The 24,686-nt window shown below is 34.2% G+C and overlaps 2 protein-coding genes across 2 annotated transcripts; both read right to left on the bottom strand.

Moving 5' to 3' along the window:
* Positions 1–8,999: 8,999 nt before the first annotated feature.
* On the bottom strand, positions 9,000–11,199 carry LOC149240127 (cysteine-rich receptor-like protein kinase 42). The gene is made up of 6 exons (XM_089370060.1): positions 11,148–11,199; positions 10,796–10,923; positions 10,484–10,694; positions 10,123–10,357; positions 9,830–9,971; positions 9,000–9,716 (listed from the first exon to the last, which is right to left on the bottom strand). Exons 1-6 carry the CDS (start codon positions 11,197–11,199, stop codon positions 9,411–9,413), a joined length of 1,074 nt encoding a protein of 357 aa, XP_089226186.1. The 3' UTR covers positions 9,000–9,410.
* LOC149240126 (antimicrobial ginkbilobin-2-like protein) lies at positions 10,664–12,688 on the bottom strand. Its single transcript, XM_089367263.1, has 2 exons — positions 11,461–12,688; positions 10,664–11,344 (listed from the first exon to the last, which is right to left on the bottom strand). Exons 1-2 carry the CDS (start codon positions 12,542–12,544, stop codon positions 11,262–11,264), a joined length of 1,167 nt encoding a protein of 388 aa, XP_089223389.1. The 5' UTR covers positions 12,545–12,688; the 3' UTR covers positions 10,664–11,261.
* Between the last annotated feature and the right edge of the window lie 11,998 nt (positions 12,689–24,686).

The raw sequence follows: 24,686 nt of genomic DNA, 5'->3' as shown, positions 1-24,686 counted from the left end.
TTTCCAAATTACATTTAATGGCACATATTATAGATTATTCAACAGATTAGTTTCAGGAAGATACCACCTACCTGAGTTGTCTTAAGAAGGAAAAACCTCAGTGGTAGGAGTCACCTTTGCTACCTGCTATTTTCATCCACCTGACCATGAGATTTGCCTTCAGGACCAAATCTCCCCCAAGCTTGCTCACAAGACCACTGTTTTTTGTAAGTTTTGCACTGAATGTTGTAGCTATCTGGTCATCACCAGACTTAGCTTTCCCTTTTTCCATCTAACTTTTCAGCACGGTTTTTCCTTCCCCACTCCTTTTTCTTTAGAGCATTCACAACTAGGGGAGGTAGTTAGGGATTTTGGCAACTGCCTTTTCTAAATTCTTTGTTATCAGAAGTTACAAGATCTGTTAATATTCAAACCATTTCCTTGTTCAATAATTAACAATATTAATCACCTCAAACAAATAATAACAATAATAACCAGTTTTGTTTCTTATTGTGGTAAAATAAAATATTTATAGTTTTATGGGGATATTACATCTCCCCTCCTTGAAATCAAACATCGTCCCGATGTTTCCTAACCACAAACAACCCTAGATATGCTTCTTTCATGAGCTATTCATCCTCCCAGGTGGCTTCATCCGACCCAAAGTGCTGCCATTGCACTTTAACCTGGGTGATAGCTCGTTTTCGCAGCATTACTTCTCTCCAATTGAGTATACTCAGCGGCTCGACCAAGAATTCTCCTTCCCGTTTGACCTGAAACAAACAGTCATTAAATCAGTTTTTCTTAATCATAGAAATTAATTGGCCTACCTAAGATACTTTCTTACTTGTATGTCTTGCCAACTGACTATGTGCTTAGGATCATAAACGTATCTTTTTAATACTGACACATGGAAGATACTGTGGACCCAAATATGGCTTGGTAAGGCGAGCTGGTATGCCACTGGCCCAACTCTTGCTAAAATTTGAAATGGTCCACAAAGCCGGGGTGCCAGCTTAGCACACCCGCTCCATTGTAACGTCCTCTACTTGGTATTCTCTGAAATTCCTCTTCCGATCGGCGAAATTCTTTTGCCTATCTTGGGCCACCTTTAAGTTGGAACATACCTTCTTAACCATTTCTTCCATCTCTTTTAACATCTCGGGTCCCAGCATCAGCTTGTCCTCTGGTCCCCCTAACTGGATGGTGTGCGGCATTTACGTCCATACAACACTTCAAACAGGCTCATCTGTAAGGAAGTATGATAGCCATTATTGTAAGCAAATTTGACCAAGTGCAGGTAGTCTTTCCATTTAGATGGTTGTTGCATTACATATGATCTTAGCATATCTTCTACTATCTGATTCACCCGTTTTGTTTGTCCCTCTGTTTGAGGATGATAGACGATATTAAAATTTAATTGAGTACCTAACCCTTCAAACAGGGTTCTCCAGAAGGTTGATGTAAACTTTACATCGCGGTCAGAAATTATAGTTTTTGGTAACCCATGCAGCCTAAAAATGTTTTGCATAAAAAAATTGGCAATCTGTACCGCTCTGAAGGTGGACTATCCTGGTATAAAATGGGCTGATTTACTTAATTTGTCTACCACCACCATGATTGAGTCGTTTTTTTTTGGACTTGGGTAATCCTGTGATAAAATCCATAAAGATGGTCTCCCACTTCCATTCTAGGATTGGTAGTGGATGTAATAACTCAATAGGGTGTTGATGTTCTGTTTTAACTTGCTGACATTCTAAGCAACGTGTCAAATATTCAGCTACATCTTTTTTCATGCCGGACCAATAGTACTCCTTTCGGAGTGCGGTAGTTAGCTTTTGGTACCCTAGGTGTCCTGCATAGGGACTTTTACGAAATTCATCTAGAATCAGACTTTTAATATTATTTTGGTTAGGTACATATAATCTTTTCTTATAACTCAGCATACCTGCGGCATCCATCGCATATCCTTGTTGATATTCATAACTGGTTGAATTTTGAACTTGTTGTCCTATTTGCTGATATTTCTGATCTTGCTCTGCTGCTTTTTTAATCAACTCGTCGAAAGTAGTCTGCCCTTCGCTTTAAGAAATTTCATAGAGACAATGTACCTTTCGACTTAAAGCGTCAGCTACCCGGTTCTCTTTCCCCTTCAGATGTTTAATCTCGAAATTGAATTCACTTAGGAAATCTACCCACCAAGCTTGCTTAGCATTTAAAGTATGCCGATTGAAGTAATTAGTCAAACTATGATGGTCCGTCATTAACATAAACTTTTTACCCATCAAATAGTGATGCCACATCTCCAGGGCATGAGTGATGGCTGCCAACTCCAAATCATAAGTGGAATATTTCTGCTCGTGTTCTTTTAATTTCCTAGACTCATAGATGATTACCTTTCCATCCTGCATTAGTACTCCACCTACCCCTTCGTTGCTCGCATTTGTGCACACCACATAGTCCTTACTTGGATATGCTATGCTTAAAATAGGCACAATGGTGAGCAGATTCTTGAGCTGCTCAAAACTTTTTTGACATTCTACAGTCCATTTAAATTTTTTTCCCTTTTTCTGTAGGGAGGTGATAGGATAGGCCACTCTAGAGAATCCTTCCACAAACCGTCTATAGTATCCTGCCAATCCCATGAAAGATCTTATGTCCGCTACGTCCTTTGGCACTGGCCATTCCATTATGGTCCTTATCTTCTCGAGATCTACCACGGTTCCATCTTTAGTAATAATGTGGCCTAAGTACTGAATCTATTCCTTAAAGAAATCATACTTGTTGTATTTAACATACAATTGATGTTCCCGGAGAGTTTGCAATACTAGCCTGAGGTGTTCCTTGTGTTCCTCAATATTCCAGGAATATATCAGTATATCATCAATAAAAATTAACACAAATTTATCTAAATACTGATGAAATATACTGTTCATTAAACACATAAAGGTTGCGGGGCATTGGTTAACCCAAAGGGTAATACTACAAACTCGTAGTGTCCATAGCGAGTCCTAAAGGCATTTTTAGCTATATCTTCCTCCTTGATCCTGATCTGGTGGTATCTTGATCGTAAATCAATTTTTGAAAATACGGTTGCCCCTTTTACTTGGTCAAAAAGTTCATCTATACGGGGTAAAGGGTACTTATTTTTAATTGTCAACTTATTTAGCTGACGGTAGTCCATGCACATACGAAGGGTTCCATCCTTCTTTTTGACGAAAAGCACGGGGGCTCCCCAGGGCGACACACTAGGGCGGATGTAATTTTTATCCAGCAGCTCCTGCAATTGCATTTTCAGTTCTGTCAGTTCTGGTGTGCTCATACAATAAGGAGCTCGGGACACCGGGGCTGCTCCTGGCACCAGTTCAATAGTGAAATCTATGTCTCTCTTGGGTGGCAGTCCTGGTATTTCTTCAGGGAACACATCTACAAATTTTTGAACCACTGGAATACTTTCTAGGGTGGCAGTCTTGTCTTTTGAGTTGGCATATCCAACTTGAATAGCATAAAACTGACATATTTTCGTGATGCACTTTGCTAGTTGAGAGGCGATTATTGGCCGAATCTGTAATGGTCTCAGGATGCCTTGCATCTCCTACTTTTCTCCTTTTTCATTCTTATAACAGATAGCTTTTGTTTTACAGTTTATAATGGACCAGCATTTTTCTAACCAGTCCATGCCTATCAACACATCATATGATTTAAGGGGAAGTATGTTTAGATCTACCATCAATGCCTGAACTACTATTTTCAAAGGATAGTTATTAACCTTGGCCAACACATGTCTCTTTGCCCCTATTTCTATTTGTACTAACCAAGGGTTTTTTAAACTTGATAATCTATAATTTACATTGTTCCACAATCTTAGGACTAACATAACTTAATGTAGCTCTAGGATCAATTAAAACAGATACAATATGATCAAATATTTTATCTTCAAACTCCACCATAGTTGGTTGGTATTCTGCCTCATGATCTTCAAGAGCAGCATTAATTTTTTGAATACTCCCGGCTACGTGGCCTACCATAGATGCTTCGTGGATCTGCAAAATCTGTTTAGTGTCTTTCCGGTTAGGACAATTTTTAATGTAATGTGGCCCTCCACATCCCCAGCATTGTACTGGAGATCTCGTTGTCACTTCGTTTTCAATTTTACTTGATTTCTCACTGGATCTGGGTTCCTCGAGAGGTCTAAATCTGGACTGATTTTTATGCAGATTTTTGTTGATTTGTCCTTTGGGAAATCCTTTGCTGATATTGCCACAATTTCCCTTATTGCCCACACAAACCTTATTACCTTTCTTTTCAGCCCATTTCTTTCTCATAATTTCTCCTTTCTTCTTACTTTACTGATAGCATATCCTGGCCTTTCGTATAACCTCATCCATCATTTTTGGGTTATCAAATTCAATTTGCTCTCTCATAGACAAGGGTAAAATACTAACGAACCACTGTACCTTTGCCTTTTCTTCTCGTATGTAAGGTAAATATCGAAGTAAAGAGGTAAATCGGGTAATAAACTCATCCATTATTTGTTGTCTACGCCGCAGGTCGTGGAATTCTTTTTCCTTCTCGTCGTAAAATCATTCAGTCAAATATCTTTCCTTAAAATATCTCTCGAACTTTTCCCAAGTTATATTTTGTTCATTTACCTCTCGTACAGTCTTGACCTCCTCCTACCATAGGGTGGCCTTCCCTTGTAGCTGAAAAATGGCCAGACGATCTTTTAAGTTGTGATCATATTTATATAATTGGAAATATTTATTCATGTTAATAAGCCAAGCTTCCGCTGCCTCCATCAGCTCTCCATCAAAGAGTGGTAGTTTTATTTTTCGAAACTCCCCTTGTAATTCTGTTCGCTGCCTTTTTGATGTTGGGTGCTCAGAGGCATTATCTGACTTCTCCTCTTGATTTTCTTCCCCTCCTATTCCCACATATTCCGTGCGGTAGTCTTGTTCTTCTGACATACGTTCTTGCTTAGGGCTGGGAATCTATTGGTGCTGAGTTTGCTTATTAGACAGGCTTTTCATAATTTTTTCCTATTCCAGCGTTAATCTTGCATTGTCTGCCCGTAGTCGGGCCATCTCATTCTTTAATTCTTGGACCGTTTCCAATATCGTAAGATTGGTGTTGCAAGGTTCTTCTCCTAACTGCACCCATACTTTAGGATTGTGTTCAGGAAGTGTTGCAAGTCCTAGGCCTGCCACATTTCTGTGTGGAAGGCTATCCATTCTTCTCATAATCCGATGTTGTTATGTTTACTGAATTGAAACTTAATGAGTTAGTGGGTTAACAATAAAAAAAACCAAAAAAAAAATTGAAAATTCTCGCTAGTATAATGCCAGAGGCTGCAGTTTGGTAACCTTTGCTCTGATACCACTTGTCATACCTCCATAACACATATATGTAAAGAAATAAAAATTTTTCTTACCATAGTAAATACCATCATAGCAAGTATACATTATACGGATGAATATTAGTCATTTCCAGAAATTCTAGTTTTATGTTAAAAGTCTCATGGTAGTTAGGCTCTAATGTGTCGTGCAACAAAGGACCATATCCCAATGGTCTTTGACAGGCTCAATTACTCCAGCAATAAGATTTACCATGGCTACACTTCTGGTTTAACTTACATTTGGATTTAGTATTTATTATGTGCTCTGCCATGGTAACGTGGCACGAGCAGGCTTGTCCTTCTGCAGCTGTCCACCTCGAGACTCTCGTCTCATCGACGGTGGAAGGTTTGAGTCCTTGATCCGATGGCTGGGCTTTGTTCGGAAAGTTATACCGCCTCGTTTGCTGGAGACGTTCCTCATTTCGCCCCTTCGCTCCTTGGCGCTCACCCCTGCTTCCCAAACTCCCTCTCTGGTAGGTTTGGCTTGCAGTCTTAGGGTTTCATTTCTTGAGGCTTTGATGCAGTCGAATGAATCCAGGGCCAGCGCTATTGGTTTCACCTCATCCGAGTGATATGTTTTATGGTGATTTGTCTTTCTTTTTTTTCTTTGTTTAAGATTCCACTCTACAGATATTTTCGTTGTTTCTTCAAAATTTAAACCCCAGCCCTAATGAAGTTTGCTGTTATACACTATTTGTAGGTGTAATGGAAGCTGGAGAGATGGGCTCTGGAGGTTTTCAGGTGGAAACTGTGGATCCCCTTACTGCTTCCATCGCTTGAGGGTTTTCGGGTAAGCCTGACAAGCTGCTCAGATGTTTTATCGACTATATGGGTACACCAGTAGATGATTTGTGGCTTGATGCACCAGGGCTTGAGAGATTTGCTAAACATTTCACAGTTTTGAAGTCGGATGGGGTTTCTGTTGTTAAGTTCATGACAATTCTTTTCCATGCAGTTCCCTCCAGAAATATGATCCACTTCCGCCTAATCAAAGGCTTTCTTAGTTGGGTTGCGAGGCCTATAACTAAGACCATACCAGCATAATTTTTTTTTAAGTTATAGGAACTGCGAAATTCTTAACCACTGCTTTCGGCCTGATGGCTCGGTTTCGCTGACCTCTCGGGGTCTGAAGCTATTTAAGTTTCTCTAGTTGCTATGTAAAAAATGGTTCTCGTTTTATGTAATTAAAGACTCTCTAGTCTCTACGTGTATATGGGTGTTCAATTGTTTTTCTAAAACACAATGCTACCTTTTTGTTCAAATAGTTTTGCACTGAATTGTGCAGTGTTGGTATGCTGTGTGAACATTGAGACATGGATTCCATATATTTAATATATTGTTGCCTCTTGCTAATTTGTTGCTCTGTTCTAAAGCAATGTTGAAATTCCTTGCTCACATGGTGTAGGCTTACTTCTAGTCTTCCAATGTCAAATAAATCATAATGCTCAGTTTTGGTAGAACGGATATCTGAGTTTCTTCGATGATATATCAAAATTCTTTTATTTAACTCTTCAAGGCTACGGTAAGAATCCTTCTGGGTTTTCTAGATTGTATATATATTTGTTTAATAGTTCGGTGCCCAGCTAATATATTTTATTTTTTCTAACTCTGTTGGTGCTCTTCTTCTTTTGTGATATCATCTCTGTAAAGGGTTTTCGGGAAAGATCTTACAGAGCTCCTTGAACTATATTAAAGCAGTTTTTTTTTTTAATGTCCTAGCTCAGTTTTATTCTTATATATATATATATATAGATATATATATTTGTTGCGAGAACCATTTGTTTCATTTGTTCTTACTACGGTTCTCTGAGGTATAAAACTGTGCTACTTTCCCTATGAATTTAGGTTTTCCTTTATTCTTGGTACTAACATCTTTTAGCTTCTTTCTCTTCTTAATAAAGAACTTCAACAAATCCTTTTCTGAGTCTAAATTATATCACAGTTTTTAAGATAATACTGATCCGAATTAAGTAAATAAAATAACCAGTTCTGTACAGTTAAAACCATACTATTAATGATTTCCAAGTAATATCTTTTCAGTATCAATGGTTCCAGTTCAGTGTTTTCCAAATTACATTTAATGACACATATTATAGATTATTCAACTTTGCCTTCAGGACCAAATCTCTCCCCAAGCGTGCTTACAAGACCACTGTCTTCTACAAGTTTTGCACTGTGTGCTGTAGCTATCTGGTCATCACCAGACTTAGCTTTCTCTTTTTCCATCTCATTTTTTAGCGCGTTTTTTCCTCCCCCCACTCATTTTTCTTTGGAGCATTCACAACTAGGGGAGGTAGTTAGGGTTTCTGGCAACAACCTTTTCTAACTTCCTTGCTATGATAAGTTACAAGATCTGTTAATATTCAAACCATTTCCTTCTTATATAATTAACAATCTTAATCACCTCAAACTGATAATAACAATAATAGTGATATTTGTTTTGGTAAAATAAAATATTTACAGTTTTTTGGGGATATTACATTTTTTTTTTTTGTAGTTTCTAAGTGTTTTTTAGGTTGTTTTTTTTGTGGTTTTTTAAGTTGGTTTTTGTTTTTTTTTTAAGTTGTTTTTTTGTGGTTTTCTAAATTATTTTGAAGGGTTTTTTTATGGTTTTTTGTGGTTTTTTAAATTGTATTGAAGGGTTTCTTTGATGGTTTTCTGTAGTTTCATGGTTTTTCTATGGTAAATAATTTTTTTTTTCAAATTAATTTATTTAATTTTGCAAAAAAAAATAAAAAATGATAGAATACCTACCTTTGTTTGAGCCTCTAGGTCATTTGTGTTGCTATTGGCAAGGTTGGTTGGGTCATGCCATGCTCCAATTGCTCGATTGAACTCCAATATTTTCGATTGAACTCCAATATTCTAGGTCAAGCTGCACAAAAACACTTGGCCGAGCTCTTACTTGTGGCTCATTCTGTGCAAAATGAAAAAAAAAATCTGTGGAGCCTTAGGGCTATCGAGGATTTGTTTTTAACCCTTGTCCGAGCTATTTTCTTAAGGCTCGGAGAGCTCAATCAAGCAATTAAATTGCTCGATCAAGCCCTCTTTTTTTCCACCTAAATATGCCCTCTCTCACCAAAAGATATAACCAAGCTCCATGTTATTACCCTAATACGGTTCATCATCATAACAGAGTGATTAAAGTTAATAAATTTAATTGGAAAAAATTTGTATAAAAATGTATTTTGATCACGTTTTATAATTTTAAACTTCCTTAATCTTACATGTATAATTTAACGTAAAATATATAAAAATGTACTTTTAATTGATATTTCACGTTTTATAATTTTCCTTAATCTTAGATGTATATAAAATTTAGTTATATAAAATTTAACATAAAATGTTAATTGAATTGTGATTGGAAGATAACTTAAATTTAATTTATTGTACTTTCCCAAAAACCATATAAACCTACAATATATAAAACTATATATCTATGTTTAGGTTTTTTAAACTTAACGCATGTACACCTCCCTTTGATTACTACTACAATCCCAGTTATATATGTTACTAATAATAATATATATTTTATTAATCCCAGTTATATACGTAACATATATAACTGTTTAATAATATATATATATTTTCGAATATTAGTTGTAGGCAGCTTTAACAAAATGTATTAAAATTCAAATTCACGTGTTGATATTACAGATTTAAATCTCCACGTTACAAGTATGAAAGTATTAAACACGTATTTGGGTACTCAGATTTCCCTTTTCCTTTCTTATCTTATGTATTTTGCTTTTTTCCAAATGAATATCTGGCTACCTTTACACTCAAAAACTCAGAATTCTATCATTTACACGCTGAGTTACATTGTCATGTACTGATTTGACTGATAATCCGCTGTTTTCAGCCCGGTTGATATGGGGGACAGTGAAGCTTCTAAAATTTCAATTTTGACATCCATGATCCCCAGTGATTATGCTTCAGTCAAGATTGTTCCAGAGGGTTTGGTGTAATAGACGGAGACGATATTGCCGGCCAATAATATACCGGAGATACAAACGCCAGGAGAATTGGCTCATATTCACCTGCCCTCCACAACGCTAGATGAAGAAGCGGCACCGTCAGAATGGACATCGTGACGTGTCGGGTCAGATGCACCCACACTTTCCACATCTATGAAAGCAGGCTTTGTGGGAGAGAGAAGATGTTCTCCGTCACTTGTCAGCATCCACACCAGGCGGGACATTGAAGGTCGCAACGCTGCAGCTGCTTGCGTACACAAAAGACCAATTTTAACCACTCGAATCCCCTCCTCCCACGAATAACTGCCTTTCAGTGTAGGGTCCATAAATTCCAAAGCCCTCTCTGCTATATACAATCTCCACGCCTGCTGATTGGCCAAAATCAACCAAACATAAAATTCTAGTTACACAGGGATGTTAATAGTACGGAGATTTTAGAAAATTCCCACTCCAAAGATGAGAACCACATGAGCCATACCTTTTCGATGAGAAATTCGTCTTCACCCGCATTCTGATTCCTTCTTCCGCTGATAATCTCAAGTAGAAGCACTCCAAAGCTGAACACATCTGCTTTCTCTGTCAGCTGTCCACGTAAAGCGTACTCCGGGGCCATGTAGCCTCTGCACAATGACATATCTAAGCAAATCTCCATATCTCAAAATGATATGGTCTGTATGCAGCTGTATGAATTGTAATTGGTTCACTTTATACTATAATTAATTCAATGATGTTATGAACCTCAAGAGGCAGAACGGTTGAGAGAATTCTTACATAGTCCCTGCAACTCGAGTACTAACGTGGCTCTGATCCTCCGCAAAGAGTCTGGCTAACCCAAAATCTGCTATTTTGGGCCTGTGTTTATGATCCAGTAAAATATTACTCGCTTTAATATCTCTGTGAATGATCCGAATCTCAGATTCCTCGTGAAGATATGCCAACCCACGCGCTGTTCCGACAATGATCTTATACCTCTCTTTCCAGTCAAGTAAATGTCGTTTTCTTGTATCTGCAAACAATTATCCAGTTATACTGTTATAGTAAAAGCATTAACTAGCTATAGAACTTCGAAGTAAACTCCAATAAAATAGGCCCAACATTAGCAGCGTTATGTCATTCAAGGACGAGAAGAGACCAAATAAGAGCTTGTCAAGACTGCCGGCTGGGAGGTATTCGTAAACAAGTAGTCTTTCTGAGCTTTCAACGGAGCAACCAACCAATTTCACTAGATTCCTATGCTGAACACAACGGATGAGATTTGTTTCATTCAGAAACTCAGTTTCGCCTTGCAGTGAACCTAGATTCAGTCGCTTAACTGCAACCTCTCGGCCGTTCGGTAGAACCCCCTGTTAATTTACTGCATCGTTAGTCGAACTAATTTTATAACATATGATTTCTCATTGGATACTTCATGGAATAAATTGTTAAGTTGATGTTAGATGCTCACTTTAAAGACACATCCAAAACCTCCTTGGCCAAGCTTGTTCTCTATGTCAAAGTTAGAAGTAGCTTCTCTCAAAATATCGTACTTGAAAATGAGCTCCGGATTGATAATAGTTTCAGATATGATTACTTCTGTGCAAAAATAATAACATGAGGGTATGTATATATTCATGCAGTAAAGAAATAGAGAAACAATTCACAGGACAACAATTCAGCAGCATCTTGGGTAATAACACTGAAATATTACAGAACTATTTCAGGACGTTGGGTTCCAGAAATCCGGTCCCGACTTTTTCGGCTAGATGAGAAATACCATATCCAAAGGCCAATGGTTATAGTATATCCAATGACCGCACCTATTACGCCCAGTGTTATCCCAAGAACCTTGCCTTCTGCAAACGCTCTCATGACATCTCAGTAAATAGTGTTCTAATTCACTAAAATGAAATCTTTACAAAACAAATATAACCCTAATCATTGCAAGATATGTGAAAGAAAATACTGGATGCTGGAGGGCCCTTTCTCGTCAAGAGATTGCTCCCATTTTTGCTTTCTGCGAATTTGCACAAGAAATCTCAGTAAATTGGCTATGCTTTAGTTGGGGAAAATGAAAACGTTACAGAGCCATTATATACTCCTTATAAATGTTAACTATATGAAGGAAGATACCTGGCAAACGAGGACTTTCGCTTTGGGGTGTTGAGGAGAGAACGGAAGTGTTGAAAAATTCGAAAACCTCGTATCGCAAATGGCATCTGTCACGTGCGATTTGAGCCCCAAGAGCTCCACTTTGGCATAAGAATATATATTCCAAAGCAGATGTTAGGCATGATCTGCAGTTTGTTTGGGACAGATGTCCCCAACACTGCGCTAAGCCGTAGATATGCCCTGTTAAATTTGAAGGCACACCCACAAAATTTGCAGCGAAAAATTTGGGAGTCCGCAGAGCTTCAGTGATAATATTTGAGAGCAGGACCTTCACAGTTTTTTGGAACACTTGTGGTTGACTGCTCTTCCCACTGTTGCAAAGAACCTCTGATGGGGTAATCTGCATACTCTCCGGATAGTGGTAAAGACCATTATTGCCGTAGCGTAAGAAGCAGTCGTCTAGGTGAATGACCCCAGAAGTATTGTAGCATTGGTCAACAATAATTTCTTTGGCCGTCGATGCGCACTGTTTGCAAGCGGAGGAACCTAAATCTCCCCTGCACTGGACTATCCCACAAATCGCACTATTGTTGTTTGACCCCTCAGCAACACTGCAAATATTGAATCCTGTGGGATTAGCGTTCTCCACCAATGATTCCAAAATAAAAGTCCCCGGTCTCTCTATAGATCTGTAGTAATTAAAGCTATGATGGTCGTAACGTAAAAGGCAGCCGTTTAGTTGAATGTATCCATAAGTGCCACTGCATCCCTGAAGAAGCCGTGTCTTCGCTGTAGTTACGCAGCGTTGACGATCAGAGGGACCTAAATCTTCTCTGCACTGGACAAGCCCATAAACAGCACTATTGAATCCCACATCACCAAAACTAGAAAAATCGAATGCGCTGTAATAAATATCCGTCACCAGTCTTTGCAGAACCTCGTTTAGATTCCGCTGGAAGGCGCTACCGTTCATATATTCACTACCATTCCCGCAATAACTTGAAACGGTATTGGTGTACGGATCAGGCACTGAGAGAAGCATACGCATAGGCACACTTAGGGCAAGTAACAGGCTCATGATTAGTGGTTTCATCTTCATGGTCATCGCTCCGACTGCAGGGCATTCTTGTAGCTGTACGCTCTTTTATATTCTCATCTCCTGGAATTTCTGATATGTTGAGCTGCTACTTAATCCAAGGGGATTAAAGAGTCACTCGTTCAGACAATAGAGACAATCGTTCACACAATAGAGTCAGTCGTCCATAGTACATACAATAGAGTCAATCGTTCATACTCTATTTAAATGACCAAGGTATCTTTAACGTTTTTCTAGAGGAGGTTATATCTAGGTATAAATCGTTCACACAATAGAATCAGTCGTCCATACAGTAGAGTCAAACGTTAATACTCTATCTAAATAACCAAGGCATCTTTAACGTTTTTCTAGAGGAGGCTATATCTAGGTATAAATTTGACGCGTATTGCTATCAGTTAGTAAATTTTAAATTTTTTTACGATGCCTTGTTTCGTCTTTTATATGATGTTTTATATATATTTTAGAGCGTTATTTTTTTTAAATAAGTTTTTTATTTTATTTTATCAATTCTAACTTGATTATAAAATAAAATGAAAATATTTAAAATTATATATATAATAAATAGTAATTTTATTTTGAAAATTTTGTTAATGATTTAGAAAAATTATGTAAAGTGGTTGTTTAAAATGAAAATATTTAAAATTATATATATAATAAATAGTAATTTTATTTTGAAAATTTTGTTAATGATTTAGGAAAATTATGTAAAGTGGTTGTTTATATAATTTCAAACTTTTTAAAGTTATATTAAATTATTTAAAAAATAATAATTAGCATGTCTAAGTTAATGTATTTTGAAGAAAAAAAATTAATATTAATTTTAAATGTAATTAATTGTATTCAAAAACTATAAATAATAAAAAAAATTGACCTAACTTTCACTTTTAAATAAGGACTTGGGAGGCTTGGTCAGTTGTGATGACTTGGGAGGCTTGGTCTGTAGTCAACTTTTTTATTTATAACCAATTATAATCTTCCATCTACGACCAATTATAATTTTTCACCTGCTATCCAAAAATAGTGATCTAGTTTGGTAGAGTTGGGTAAAAAGAAATATTATATTAAGGAATTCAATCTTACATGTGAGTATTTCATGGAAGGAAAAGATTTTTATTGCTCAATTAAGTACCAACTCACATCAACTTGGGTGTGAAAAAGGACGATGGAAAAGGCCTAAAGAAGCTTGCGAAGAATGAGTGTGTACAGTTTGCATATTGGCCTTGTGGAATCGGAAAAACATTTCATTTTGGAATGTGGTGCATTCAAAGACATCAAAGAAAGTTATGCGAACATGTTAGCATCAGTTTCTTTGCGTTGTCTTTTTAGTGAGGGGATTGTTGGAAGGTTGGGCCAGTGAATCATCAATTTGAATCATAAAAGGATTGAAATGCAAAAAGCAAAAAATAGGGAACTAAAGGTCTGTTCATGACGTGGTGCATGCTTGGGAGGCTGCAACGGCACTAGTGGAACAAAGAAAGTGTTGAAAATAAGTAGTTTGTTGATGGGCATGCTGGTTTGTTTCGTGGAACAAAAGAAGTGTTGAAAATAAATAGTTTGTTGATGGGATGTTGGGGCTGGATACAACTGGTTAGTAGAACAGAAGAAATGTTGAAAATGAGTAGTTTGTTGATGGGCATATTGATTGGTGGAACAATGGAAATGTTGAAAATAAGTAGTTTATTGATGGGATGCTGGGTTGTATATGTTTATTGTTGATTTTTGGTAGGTATAAAGTCAATGATTTCTGATGCTGCGGTCAGTTATTTGGTAGGTATATAAAGCTTCAATTTATTTAATGTTTATTGACAAACCATTTATTTGTTGTTTAGAAAAAAAAAATTATTCATTATATAGAGTATTTTTATTATACTTGTTAATATATGGTTAGTGGAACTGTGAAATATGATTGGTAGAATTTTGTAATTTACAATAAAAGCAAAGTGGAACTCTGAGATATGGTTGGTAGAATTTTGTAATTTACATTGAAGACAAGTTTCTATCATAGATAAGGGTTGGTGGAACTTTGAGATATGATAGGTAGAATTTTGTAATTTACAATGAAAACAAGATAGAACAATGAGATATGATTGGTAGAATTTTGCCATTTACGTTAAAAACAAATTTGTATAATAGATAAACTTTGCTTTGGGCAAATGGGTGCTCGGTTTGATTTGATGACTCTAGATAAAAACATGGCAGGGAGCAAAAACAAAAGACATGAGCGGAATCTATAGGCCCACGTTTAAGATTAAGTTGTATAATAAATAGAGGTTGCCTATTGGTCAAATTGGTAATATGTTTGATTTGACGACTCTCAGTAAAAACATCGTAAGAAAGCAAAAACAGACCCACACCCACTGGTGAAATTTGACAATTTTGACATCACTCGATTCGTTCTTACAGTTAAAAAAAAAATGGCATATTGATGATATGTCAAATATTTTGATTGTATTTAACGAGAAAATCATTCAATGATGAACAATTTGCCCATAAAAGATTCCATCGCTATAGTAGATTGTTTTTTGTTCCAATATCGAAATCTATGTGTAAAGTTTCCGAACGCTATGGGAAATTCCATAATTCCTGCAAAACAAGATTAGATGGAATCAGATTCGATGTGAACAGGCTGCCTAGCACCTGTTAACTTTCTAGAGATGCGTAATCATATTATGTGGCCATGTCGTTTTGGTGGCATGGAATCCGTGGTTGGAGTAAGCTCAAGCACAAAAGGTTTGGAAGGAATAATAAAGCTTTGTATTTTTTCCAGAGATTAAAGAAATGGTTATATTTTATTTTGAAGTGTTAACTTTATTTTTAATTTAGCATTCTAATATTGACCAGTTAAATTATTTTTCCCATATGAAAATAAAAAATATTTTTAAATTTTATGTATATTTTATATAAGACACTTTTTATTGCGTCAAGTTGTGCCAATTTTAAATGAAGAATCTTATTTACAAACAGGGCCTATACTAGATGATACTAATTTACTAGTATTACAATCTATATAGAAATCATATAGAGGGAATTTAATAGGACCATTTACTTATGGTCAATATATAAATCATATGGAAGGAATTGAATTGGAACATTTACTCTTTCATCTCATGGATGTCATTGTCGTACAATGACACTATTTTATTTAAACAATTAAGTTTTTCAAAAGCAATTGAAACATGGTATCATTTTATATATATCATCGTAATCTCCAAAATTAAAAAAAAAGAAATAGAAAAACTATTTAAAATGGGTAGCCATGCAATATTACATAAAAGATAACCATGCAATATTACATAAAAGAAATATAACTTACAAAAATCTTTTGCGATAAAAATTATAGGCCTAATGAGTAGTGCACATATGTACTACGACCCAAGATACCGTCTACAAAGCATATAGAAATAACATTTTTTTTCTCAACAAGAATGAATGAATACTACTTATTCAACATTGAATTTATGATACTAACGAATCATACCTGCATTGAATCAATTGATCCTTAGTGCCTATTGTCACGTCTTCATAATAAGTAGGCGTAAAGAAGACATGGAGGTGATATTCATAAATACAAGTAAAACAAGTAGTAAACACAATCAAAGTCAAATAAGGAAAAGTAGATTAGGAAAGTGAGAAGATGTGCCAATGGAGCCATAGATGATTGGTAGGTAATATTTGTAAATTCAAGGATAAAGAGGATGGGAAGTTGATTCAAACTAAAGTTGATTACAGTTGGAATTGTTTCTCCTCCCCCAACAACAAAATGATTCACCACAACTAAAGCTTTTGATGTTCCATATCCACTACTCAGATGTCATTTAGAAATATATGAATCTATCAACTCCATAACAATAATATATATATATATATATATATATATATATATATATATATATATATATATTATGATATAAAGAAAAATAGTGAACATATAATTTCTTTAATTGGTATGATATATAAAAAAATTGATTAATAAATAAATAAATAAATTATAAAAATAATAACAAGTAAAAGATATTATGAAAAGTTTCTTTATTTTTTAATTGAAAAATTCAAAATGAATTTTCATGTTAAATTTGACAAAAAACTTTTTATTTTAATTTTCATTTATATGAGAAATAATTTTATACCTTTCTATGAAAAGCTAAAAAGATTTTGAAGGACAATGGAAATTTTAAATTTAAACTCTACTCTCCATAAAGTTAATATTTCAACATCTATCCCAATCCAATTACATTTTACTTAATAAAAATTTAATTTAAAATAAAAAGTATGTATTTACTTTTATAAAATTAATTTAAGAAAATATTTAATTTTATTAATTTATTGACAACTCATTTCTTTTCTAAATTGACATATCATATGAATGCCAATACAAAATTGATATATTATATGATTTTACTAAATATTAATGTAAGCGTTTTTGTTTTTTAAAATTAGTTTTTTATATAAATGTAAATAAAAGAATTGGTTTATTATATGATAAATAAAAATTAGTTATATAAATTAAATGGTTAGTAAATACTCCTAGATTTCAATTTGGAATAAACATCAAGACACCTACCTAATAATATATTTTATATTTCCAAACTTTAAAAAATCATAAAATTTAAATCAGATTTAACTTTATTTTAAATTATTATAGCTACTAATAATTATTAAAAAGTTAGTATATAGTTTAAATACACATATAGGGAACATACATAAATAAAGATATGATGGAATCAAATTCGATACTTGTGGACATGACATTCTTTTAATTAAATTGAAAAGCAAAAAAAGTATAACTATCTTTAAGATTGATGTCAACCCTTTATTCAGTGGCTACTACTAAAAATATTCTATGAATATCCATGGAGATTAAATTCTTACCATCCATATAATAATTATTGATAATTAAATAAAAAATATCATCATAGTCCTATTGCTAAAAAAACATGTTTAGAGTAGAAATATTTTATATGGAGGTATAATCCCTAACCTCTCATAATACCTATTGATAACTAAATTAAAATTTCAAAATAGAGACACCTATCAACATAATTTAAAACATATTTATATAAATACAAAAACACACACAAATATATATATATATATATATACTCTCGATAATTATTAATAAGATATTGGAGTAAATATGTTGTAAATAAGACAAAGATAAAATATGTGAAGAATTCTAACTACATTATTTTAGGAGTGTTGGAATGGTTTTTTTGATGTTGTTTTGGAGTGTTTGAATCATTTTTTTGATGGTGGAATTGGATTCAATGCATCAAGAACCTTGGACAGCCAAAATACTAAAGTTTAATAGCTATAATTTGGATTTCCAAAAATTTCTGCTAGATTTTCTCAAAATTCTATAGGAATTTCCATTGTTTTGCAAGCAAAATTGTGGTCTCCTTAAACTATGGCTGAAAAGAAGAATATAACCACTATAGATCCATCTTAAGCACTAATTTAGTAAGAGCCGAGGGGATCAAATATTTTAAGGTCAAAACTTCTTTAAGACTGCAAAATTTGAATAATTTTTTTTACAAATTTGATCCTTTGAATATATATATATATATATATAGAGAGAGAGAGAGAGAGAGAGAGAGAGAGAGAATGAATTTGTATTTTTCCATTGTTTATGTTGCATTTTTGAATGTATAAAATTTACTTGATCATAAAATAGTGACTCTTTAAAATGTTTTAATAATATTTTTTTTTTTTTTTTTTTCAATTGCTTTAAATTTTAAACTACTTTATGTCTCGATAAAGCTGATATAAGATTATATTGTTCCATTTGAACATTGAAATATTTTATTTATGGTTGAGAGTGAGAGTGAGAGTGAAATATTTTTTATGGCAGGCTGGTTAGTGGAACAAAGGAAGTGCTGAAAATAAGTAGTTTGTTGATGGGATGCTGTGGCTGGACACAGCTGGTTGGTGAAACAAAGGAAGCGTTGAAAATAAGTAGTTTGTTGATGGGATGCTGGGCTATATGTTTATTGTTTATTTTTGGTAGGGCAATTATTTTGGTAGGTATATAAAGTCTCAGTTTATTTAATTTTTATTGGCAAACCATTTATTTGTTGTTCAAAAAAAGAGCTTATCTATTATATAGCATATTTTACTATACTTGTTAATATATGGTTGGTGGAACTGTGAGATATGATTGGTAGAATTTTGTAATTTACAATGAAGGCAAGGTGAAACTGTGACATATGATTGGTAGAATTTTGCAATTTACATTGAAAACAAATTTGTATAATAAATAATGATTAGTAAAACTGTGAGATATGATTGGTAAAATTTTGTAATTTACAATGAAGGCAAGGTGGAACTGTGAGATATGATTGGTAAAATTTTGTAATTTACCATAAAAGCAAGGTGGAACTGTAAGTTATGATTAGTAGAATTTTGCAATTTACATTGAAGCCAAAGTTTTAATAATAGAAAAACCTTGCTTTGGGCAATTTGGTGATATGTTTGATTCGATGACTCTCAATAAAAACATGGCAGGGAGCAAAACAAAAGACATGGGCGGAATCTGACAGCTCACGTTTGAGATTAATATAATAAATAGAGGTTGCCTTTTGGGCAAATTGGTGATATGTTTGATTCGATGACTCTCAACAAAAACATCGTAGAAAGCGACAACAAACCCAAACCCACACCCACTAGTGAAATTGGACAATTTTCACATCTCTCGATTCGTTCTTACAATTTTAAAAAAGGCATATTGATGATATGGTAAATATTTTGATGTATTTAACGAGAAAATCATTCAATGATGAACAATTTGCTCATCAAAAATTCCATCCCTATAGTAGATTGCTTTTTGTTCTAATATCGAAATCTATATGTAAAGTTTCCTAACGCTGTGGGAAATTACATAATTCCTGCAAAACAAGATTAGATGGAACCAGATGATTCCATGTAAACGGGCTGCCTAGCACCTGTTAAATTTCTGGTTAGGAAGATATGCGTAATCATATTAGGTGGCCATGTCGTTTTGGGGCATGGAATCCGTGGTCGAAGTAAGCTCAAGCGCAAAAGGTTTGGAAAGAGTAATAAAGCTTTGCTTTTTCCCCAGAGATTAAAGAAATGGTTATGTTTTATTGTGAAAGGTTAACTTTATTTTTATTTTAGCTTTCTAATATTGACTAGTTAAATTAATTATTTTTTTTATATGACATTTTTTTTACTATGTGAAGTTTTGTGGATTTTAAATGAAAACTCTTATCTACAAATTGGACCTCTAAGTACATAATAGATGATACTAGTTTACTAGTATTACAATGTATATAGAAATTATATAGAGGGAATTTAATAGGATTATTTACTTATCGTCAATATGTAAATCATATGGAAGGAATTGAATTGGACCATTTACTCTTTCGTTTCATGGATGTCATTGTTGTACAATGACACTATTTTCCTTTCTTACATATAATTGACTCCATCATTTAAACAATTAAGCTTTTCAAAAGCAATCAAAATATGGTATCATTTTATACATATCATTGTAATCTCCAATAAATAAAAAAAATAGAAAAACTATTTAAAACCCGTAACAATGCAATATTACATAAAACAAATATAACTTACAAAAATCTTTTGCCATAAAAATTATAGGCCTAATGAGTAATGCACATGTGACCTAATAATTAGTGCACATGTGTACTATGATGCAAGAGACCATCTACAACAGCACATAGAATTTTTTTTATTTTTATTTTCTCAACAAGAATGAGTGAATACTACTTATTCAACATTGAATTTATGTTAATAAGGAATCATACTTGCATTGAATCAATTGATTATTCAACATTGAATTTATGATAATAAGGAATCATACTTGCATTGAATCAATTGATCCCTAGGGCCTATTGTCACGTCTTCATAATAAATAGGCATAAAGAAGACATGTAGGTGATATTCATAAATACAAGCAAAACAAGTAGTAAATGCAAGCAAGTGAAATAAGGAAAAGTAGAATAGGAAAGTGAGAAGATCTGCCAATGGATCCATAGATGATTGGTAGGTAATATTTGTAAATTCAAGGATAAAGAGAATGAGGAGTTGATTCAAATTAAAGTTGATTACACTTAGAATTGTTTCTCCTCCCCCAACAACTAAATGATTCACCACAACTAAAGCTTTTGATCTTCCATATCCACTACTAAAATGTGATTTGGGGATACATAGATCTATCAAATCCATAACAATAGTATTCTATTGTATAAAAATGATATATATATATATATATATATATATATATATATATATATATATATATATATAAACTATTATGATATAGAGAAAAATAGTTAACATTCCATTTTTGTAATTGGTATGATATATATATATATATATATATTGATTAATAAATAAATAAATAAACTACAAAAGTAATAACAAGTAAAACATATACGGCCTGGAGTATGCCGTAAAACTGCTTTTGCTTGGCTAAGAGCTCGTCTTCCTCGGACGTAAGGAAACAGGTTAACGGCCCAAGACCCAGAGGCATCTAGCAAGAGTGAAAGCTTGCTCCCTTACGGACCACCAGCGGGTTATTACAGGTGGCGTGGTTTTCCTTGATAAAGGTGATGAGTCAAATCGACATTCGCGGATAGCAGCCAGAGATGGCTGTCCTCACTGTTGGTTTGACACCTGAGTTTGATAGGTTTTGCCACCGGAGAACAAGTAAAACATATTATGAAAAGTTTTTTTACTTTTTAATTGAAAAATTCAAAATGAATTTTCATGTCAAATTTGACAAACAACTTTTTATTTTAATTTTCATTTATATGAGAAATATATTTATATCCTTCTATGAGAAGCTCAAAAGATTTTGAAGGATGACAATTTTAAATTTAAACTCTGCTCTCCATAAAGTTTAATATTTCACTATCTATCCCAATCTAATTACATTTTACTTAATAAAAAAATAATTTAAAATAGAAAATATGTATTTATTTTTAGAAAATTAATTAAAAAAATATTTACTTTTATTAATTTATTTACAACTCATTTTTTTGTGAATTGACATATCATATGAATGACAACACAAAATTGGTATATTATATGATTTTACTAAATATTAACGTAAGCATTTTTGTTTTTTTTTTTAATTCATTTCTTATATAAATGTAAATAAAAAAATTGGTTTATTATATGATATAAATATAAATTAGTTATATAAATTAAATGGTTACTAAATACTTTTAGATTTCAATTTAGAATAAAAATCAAGTTGCCTACCTAATAATATATTTTATATTTCTAAATTTTAAAAAATCATAAAATTTGAATTAAATTTAACTTTATTTTAAATTATTATAGCTATTAATAATTATTAAAAAGTTAGTATATAATTTAAACACACATATAGGGAATATGCATAAATAAAAATATAATGGAAATAAAATTCGATGCTTGTGGACATGACATTTTTTTAATTAAATTGAAAAGCAAAAAAAGTATAACTATTTTTATGATTGATGTCAACCCTTTATTCAGTGGCTAATACTAAAAATATTCCATGAATATCCTTGGAGGTTAAACTCTTACCATTCATATAATAAATATTGATAATTAAATCAAAAATATTATCATAGTCCTATTGCTAAAAAGACATGTTTAGAGTAAAAATATTTTATATGGAGGTATAATCCCTAACATATCATAATACTTATTGATAACTAAATTAAAATTTCAAAATAGAGACACCTATCAACATAATTTAAAACATATTTATATAAAGACAAAAACACACACACATATATATAATGCAAATTTAAAAATATACTCATGATAATTATTAATAAGATATTGGAGTAAAATATGTTGTAAATAACACAAAGATAAAATATGTGAATAATTCTAACTACATTATTTTTGACTTTGTCTACCAAGGTTACAATTTTGCTTTTCCAATAATATGGTGAATTCTTTTTCAAGAATCCAATCCTAGGAGTGCTTGAATCCTTTTTTTTTTTTTTTTAATGATGTTAGAGAGTGTTTGAATCATTTTTTTTTGACAATGTTAGGGAGTGTTTGAATCATTTTTTTGATGGTGGAATTGGATTTAGCGCCATCAAGAACCCGGGGCACCTAGAATCCTAAAGTTTGATAGGTATACGCTGGATTTCCAAAAATTTATGCTAGATTTTCTCAAAATCCTATAGGAATTTTCATTCCGAGCAAAATTGTGGTCTCCTTAGACTATGGCTTAAAAGAAGAATATAACCAATATATATCCATCTTAGCACTAATCTAGTAGGAGTTGAGGGGGATCAAATATTTTAAGGTCAGAACTTCTTTAAGAGTGAAAATTTTGAATAAAATGCAAGGCCAAGTATGACTGGGGACCTCCACCAGAAGGTGAATACTAGATCTATCCAGAAGACTCGGAGGAAGACTCAGATGAATAGTCGCGGGCTCAGCCCAGCTCCAGTTCTCAGGTTTGGCATGGGAAAGGTACATTTGTTTGGTTTTCTCTCTCCTCCGCGGCCACGCGTCAGGCGCTGGGTGGAATCTCTCCGTTTCCCTCGAAACTGCTTATCGCCCATGGACGCCCCCGATCAATACCCCTGGTTTCTGGAGCGGGTCCCGCCTTTAGCGCTTTAACCTTTATCCCATGTTTTTCTCGGCTCTCATGCGACCGAGCACTCGGGGCTTCTCCAATTTGGGGTTTTTAGCCTAGCGATGCGCGATTAGCACTAAGCGTGCTAATGGCGCATCGAAAACCTCCTGTATTTCCCGATCCGGGCCTCCCAGGGGCTAAATTTACCTCTCGCGCAGTCTCCATGGGCCTCGGTCAGTGCGCTTTGACCGAGGTCCTCGTCGTTCCACGCTGGCTGCCATTGCCACTGGTTTAGAGTTGTTTTTGATCGTTGTTGTAAATTCTTTGAAGTCTGTCCATATTTGGTATAGCCATGGCTCTATTTGATCATTCCTTATGGATCCAATTCAGATCACGGCCTTCCCACTGAAAGGATTTTGGACCACCAAAAGTTGGTTTTCTTTCAAGAATCGACTAAGTGAGGGTACTGTTGTCTCACTTGCCCAATCTCAATCCACTTTGCACTGCTTGGCTTTGAACCTTTGAGTCCAATTATGAGGTACTCAACATCTCCTCTGCACGTCATCCTCACCTTCTTATCCAACACTGTGTCTTCCTGCAATTCATTCAGATATTCAGGTAGCAGGTCATCAATAGAATGCAATTGACTTTGCTCTTCAAGATCCTCAATCATTGAAGGTTCAAGCAATCTCAAGCAATTTGCATTTACGACTGAGTAGATGTGCGTGTAAGCTGGTAGATCAAGGTGAAAATCATTTTCACCAATCTTCTCAAGTATCCTAAAATGTCCATACCTGATAGGCTTTAAATTTTTACCTTCACCTTCCATCCTGTCCTTGCTGATATACAGCCAGACCTGGTCTCCAACTTGAAAACTATGCTCCATCCGATGCTTGTCATGCCTAGCCTTGTATTTGGCTTGGCTCTTTTCCATTTGTTCCTGTACTGCCTGGTGGATCTTCTCGATCTATTCAATGAACCTAGTTGCCTTGTCCACATCACTGTGTCCATCAACTGTGGTATCTTTACCAAAGACAAAATCCAAAGGAGACCTTGGTATGAAAACAAAACAGGTCTCAAAAGGAGATCTCTGTGTAGAAGAGTGTTTTGCTTTGTTGTAAGCATGCTGCACATAACACAAATGTTCATCCGAAAGCTTAGGATGTTTGCTGCAATATCCCCTGAGTAACTGGATCATTGTCCTGTTAACTACTTCTATCTGGCCATCGGTTTGTGGATGAAAAGCTGTGCTTTTCTTCAGCTGGGTGTCCATCAGCTCCCACAGACTTGACAAAAACTTCCTCACAAATCGGGTGTCTCGATCAGATACAATAGAAGTGGGTAATCCAAAATGAACCCATACATGTTCAAAGAATAATTTTGCAGTTGGTTCAACTGTAATCTGTTTATTACAAGGTGTCAAAATACACATTTTCCTGAACCTATCCAGAACCACATACAGATAATCATGACCTTTCCTAGATTTAGGCAGTCCTCCAACAAAATCCATGGAAATACTTTCCCAAGGGTGAGAAGGAACTGGTAATGGAAGGTACAGGCCTAGTTTTCTATTGTTGGGCT

Source organism: Pinus tabuliformis, chromosome 8 (assembly GCF_031772625.1).
Source record: "Pinus tabuliformis cultivar Carrire ecotype Pingquan chromosome 8, CPIR1, whole genome shotgun sequence".
In the NCBI taxonomy this organism is placed as follows: domain Eukaryota; kingdom Viridiplantae; phylum Streptophyta; class Pinopsida; order Pinales; family Pinaceae; genus Pinus; species Pinus tabuliformis.
The sequence above is the reverse complement of the archived record's forward strand: the minus strand, read 5'-3'. Positions and strand labels throughout refer to the sequence as shown.